Source organism: Triticum aestivum, chromosome 7B (genome assembly GCF_018294505.1).
Source record: "Triticum aestivum cultivar Chinese Spring chromosome 7B, IWGSC CS RefSeq v2.1, whole genome shotgun sequence".
Taxonomy (NCBI): Eukaryota; Viridiplantae; Streptophyta; class Magnoliopsida; order Poales; family Poaceae; genus Triticum; species Triticum aestivum.
In genome coordinates, this window is record NC_057813.1 from 699,120,542 (window position 1) to 699,125,580 (window position 5,039).

A 5,039-nucleotide genomic window follows, 5' to 3' on the forward strand; every position below is an offset into this window, starting at 1 on the left:
AGCCTCTCCTTTCTGTAATTAAAGATCATAACATTTGTGTTGCAAAATTTGGTGAGAAAAGAACAAAAGCAAAAAACAGCAATACAGCCGTGGTTTTGCTCACCTCTCATGGAAGGAACCATGGGCCGACCGCACAAGCAGACACGTACATTGACATCGCCAGGTCAAATGGCGTAGCTGCAGAAATTATTGAGTAGAAATTAGCGCATGCACACACGCAGGGGGACCGCAAGACTTCCACTCCTTCCCTTGACCCCTCCACCCCTATAAATTGACGCCCTGCATCCTACAGCCCTTCTCACCACTCCTCTGAAATCCGGATTGTTCACTAACTTCAGTTGTGTCCTGACTCCTGAGACGAGGAAGCTGGTAGAGGTTTCCTTTTGGATTGTGTTCTTAGATGGCTGTGAGGTTTGTGTTGATTTGTTGATTAATCAGTATTTTTCTTGATGGCGTTTGCTTTTCCAGGTGGGAAGAAGTTCGGAGAACATGGCCACGATGGGTGGGGACAGAAGGCAGATGATGGATGACGCGGCGGAGGACAAGTTTCCCGAGGGGTTACGCATCCTCGTCGTTGACGACGACCGCGTCTGCCTCAAGGTACTTGAAGCCCTCTTGCGCCGCTGCAAGTACCAACGTGAGTCTCTTGACCCCTCCACTTGGCCATAGTCCACTAGAATCGGGGCCTTCTGATCTATTTGTTTCTCCGCGAATAATGCTTATGCAGCAACGACGGTGATGGATGGAAAGACGGCGCTGAGGATGCTCATGGCGGGGAAGCAGCAGTTCGACCTGGTCATCACCGACGTGCGCATGCCGGACATGGACGGCTTCAAGCTCCTCGAGCTCATCCGCCTCGAGATGGATCTGCCCGTCATCAGTACTCTCACTGCTCTCAATCCGAAGTCCAATTTTTGAGTTTTGCATCCATGAGAACTGACAATTGTTTTTGAGAACGTACTTTTACTGCTCAATCTTGTTGATACCTTGAGAGGATATTAATTTCTTTGGGCAGCGTGTGAGATCCTATATATTTAGGACCATTTTATGAAACCACATACACATGCATAAAACCCACACTCTATTTCTAACTTGGAAGAGTTCTAAAGAACGGGATCGCCACTGAGTCGGAACCAACGGGGTCCCATCTAACCGTTCACTCGTCTGATCGGATGGCGAGTGGGATAGGAAAGCGGAGGTGGAGCGGCACATGCGTTAGTAGGGGACGTAGTGTCGGTTTCTAGCCCAAACCAATGGGATCCTATCTAACCATCCATCCATCAGATCGGATGGATAGAGGGGATGGGGAACAAACGTGGATAGCATGTGATTATGAGATCCCAATTGTTGTTTTTAATAATTGGGTTGATAGTGTTTAGTAGGCTAGAGACATGGTCACTCCAATGGCTAATTTGGCCTAGTGAGAGTCCGTGTCACTCCAATGTTACATAGATTCCACATCCACGTGTTTGATGGACGTATTTATGGACTATCTAGAATTTAATTTTGTAAATGAGTAGTTTGGCTTAGCGAGGGTCTCTATCACTCCAATGTAATCTAGACCCCACTATCCACGTGTTCGATGGTTGTATTTATGGACAATTAGAATTTAATTTTATATCATCTCAATTAATTGTAAAATCCTACCTATAAGAACTATAAGAACGAAAACTATAATCTATTCATATTTCATGATGTGACCAAGTTATATTTAGTTGTTTTCAAAGCTAATATTGAAATTCACGTTCTACCAATCACACAAGGTATATGATTGCGCCACATCTGTTTTCTAGGGTTGCATGAATAATACAATTAAGAAATACCTATGTTGTATTGATTTTTTTTTTGCAAATTGTATTGATATTATTAATATTACTACTCATCTTCATTCCCCCTAAAGTTGTTACTCCTTATGACAATTTACTCTCAAGAATAGCATGTAAAGTAGGAGTGCCCCTTTTAAGTACATACATCGAGTAGGTTAACCATGAGTAATACCTACACTACTGCATATTTGTTGACTTTGAATAAGCACACTAATTTGTAGTCAAATTACTTTCACAGAAAGTGCAGCCACACATACTTATTTTCATGAATCTCTACTATTAATGCACAAAAATCGTCCGAGATAATTCTTGCCCAATCTCTGCCTCCCCCACAACTGCATGCAATTAATTAGCTATATAATTAATTACACATGTCAATTATCTAGACATTAATTTATGGAAAGTATCATCGAGCATTGGACGAGAGGACCATGTTAATTATGGAGAGTATCATTCTTTGGATGGGAGTATCACGTTAATTATGAAAAGTATCATTGAGCACTGGACAGGAGGACCACATTAAGTGTGGAAATTATCATGTAGAATATGTATGCCCTCGTGCCAAGCACAAACAATTAGCTAGCTGTAATAAAAAAAAGCTATTGACAATGGTGGTTAACGTTTACAAACTAATATGAGTGTGATCACTTAAAATTCTTAAGCGTTACGTGGGCCGATAGATGTTACCTACTACGCTAGAGAAACATGGCTGACTGCCAATAATAGTACTTGATCTTCAGGTTCACCAATATATAGTTAGACATGATGATGTGAGTTCCCTGCATGGAACATGTTGTGATATGGCTTATGCATTGTGTTACTGTTATTGTTTTAGCCTTTGTTTCCGTATCTTCCTATTGAATGTGTGGAATTTTTCCCATTTAGTTTGCATTGAAGCAGAATTATAAAACTGTACATTGAAATGCTTTTCTGTCTATAGGCACGTTGACCAAAACATATGTCCACTTCATAGATTTGTGTGAATTTCTGAATCCTAAATCTAAGTCATTGGTCCTATGGCATGCAGTGATATCCATTGATTGCGACAAGAAGGTTGTGATGAAGGGGATAGATCATGGCGCGTCCGACTTTATGGTGAAGCCGGTCTGTACCCATGAGCTCAAAAACATATGGCAACATGTTCAAAGGCGGAGAAATCCCAAAGCAATAAGCCACATCAGCGATCATGACAATGATGTCCAGAGAGTTCAACCAGCGACTACTAACAAGAGTAAGTACTCAGGGAATAAGAGAAATGGCGGAGATGATTCTAGCAAGAACAATGAGGGCACACATATATCCGCCATCCACAGAAAGCCCAGGATGACATGGACAATTGCGCTGCATAACAAGTTTCTAGAAGCTATCAACCGGATCGGCCTTGATAGTAAGAATTCACATCTTGTGCCTCATTCATCGACAATGCTGGTGGCTGCTCGATATTTTCATTATAATTTTTATTACATAACTGTAGGGGCTGTTCCAAAAAAGGTATTGGAGCTGATGAATGTGGATTACCTCAGTAGAGAGAACATTGCGAGTCATCTACAGGTTTATTTTCAACCTTTATGCTTAATTTCTATGTTTTTGTTACTATTATTCGTAGTCTAACATTTTTTCATATATAAGTGAAAGCTTTCATTTTTTGGGGAACATATCAGTCAAAGCTCTAGCAATGCAACTACCATGAAGTGTAATTTTAATTAATTGTGTCCCTTAAAATGCGAGGCTTATCTCATATAATGCATGCCCCATATTTTTAGGAGTTTTTTTCCCGTGCAACATCTTCAGTTCTTATTGTACTCACATGTTTACGTTATTTTTTTCGATGATCATCCATCTCATACCTTGTTATTTTGTCTATCTTTTTATTTTAGAAGTATAGATTGCACTTAAAAAAAGTCAAGTCAAATCCCTCTGGTGATGCATATGAAAGATGGAACTCATCTTACAACATGAACAACAAGGGCAATTTCATGCATAATCATGAACATGGAAGATGGAGTGTGTCCTCTGGTGGCACTGCCTCTTGGAGTACAAACAAGTATGGTTCAACGGATCACTTGGCTCCGCCGATGAACATCCAAAGCAACTTCTACATGGGGTCATACCTCCATGATGGTAGAATGCCGAAGTATGTTGGGGAACTACCGTCGGATGCGAGAAGATTCACAGGTTTTGCTGACCCTCCCGTCAGCCAATATGATAACATACCCAATGAGATAATGTCAGATGAATTTCCTTCATTCAATTATAGTAATTCCCGTCGTGACATCATGCGTGGCAAGCTAATGGAGATAAGCAAAGGCAAAACCCCTTCCAATCTTCAAAGTTCATTTGCAAACACAACAATTGGTGGCGGGAGGTCCCTTGTCGCATCACAGGTGAACTTCCCACATAGCAACCAACTAGAGAGCTATGCAACGTCATCTGGCCGGCTGCCTCTGCAAAATGAAAAGGCACCATTCATAAGCAACACCACATCAATGGGATGCTTCACTGAGCGGCTGGCACCATTCAACATGGCAAGCAACATAAGCTCAGTAGGAACGATGTGGAACGGTAGCTCTGCACTTGATGCAAGTAGAACTTCAACTAATGATACTCATCTGGTCAATAGTGAAAGAACTACTTTGATGCTTCACAACCTTCAGACAGATGATTTCATCTCATTGACCCGGCTACATGATGGTGGGGATAGAGCTAGCATTTTTCCTATGCAAGAAGGCACACTTAATCAGCAACCTCTTATTGATCATTTGAATGAAATCAATGCCTTCTCAATGGATGATATGTTTTCCAACATGCACGTGGAAGTAAGAACTTTTCTCATTTGTACGAATCTATGTGCTGCATATGAATTATTGAGTTGGACATGTGTACTTAAATAACACTTTTCTCTCAATGTAGGATTTCACTGGAGATGTTGCTATCATGGAAGAAGCATGATAGTTCTGTACGTTAGGCCGCCATATGCGTGAGATGATTGATCAAGAGTATCATGCTCTAGGGGACTCTTTAAGGAAATAGAGTGCTTCGACAAGTTTGCAAGCATAGTGATATGTGTAGCCATTTTCATATACCAGTGGTTCTTTGAGATACACTTCCTCTTGCATAACATTGAGAATTGACATGTTTTGCACAACAAGCATAGACACCACCCTTTGGAGATTGTTGTGTCTAATACAAGTCTTATGGTAGAAGCTTTTAAAC

At 41.1% G+C, this 5,039-nt stretch overlaps 1 protein-coding gene across 1 annotated transcript; it reads left to right on the forward strand.

Annotated features, from left to right (window-relative positions):
• The first annotated feature begins 498 nt into the window (after positions 1-498).
• On the forward strand, positions 499-4,775 carry LOC123156644 (two-component response regulator ORR24-like). Its single transcript, XM_044574782.1, has 7 exons — positions 499-637; positions 728-880; positions 2,854-3,213; positions 3,301-3,317; positions 3,704-3,941; positions 4,290-4,642; positions 4,737-4,775. The coding sequence occupies exons 1-7, from the start codon at positions 499-501 to the stop codon at positions 4,773-4,775; spliced, it is 1,299 nt and encodes a 432-aa protein (XP_044430717.1).
• Positions 4,776-5,039: the final 264 nt, after the last annotated feature.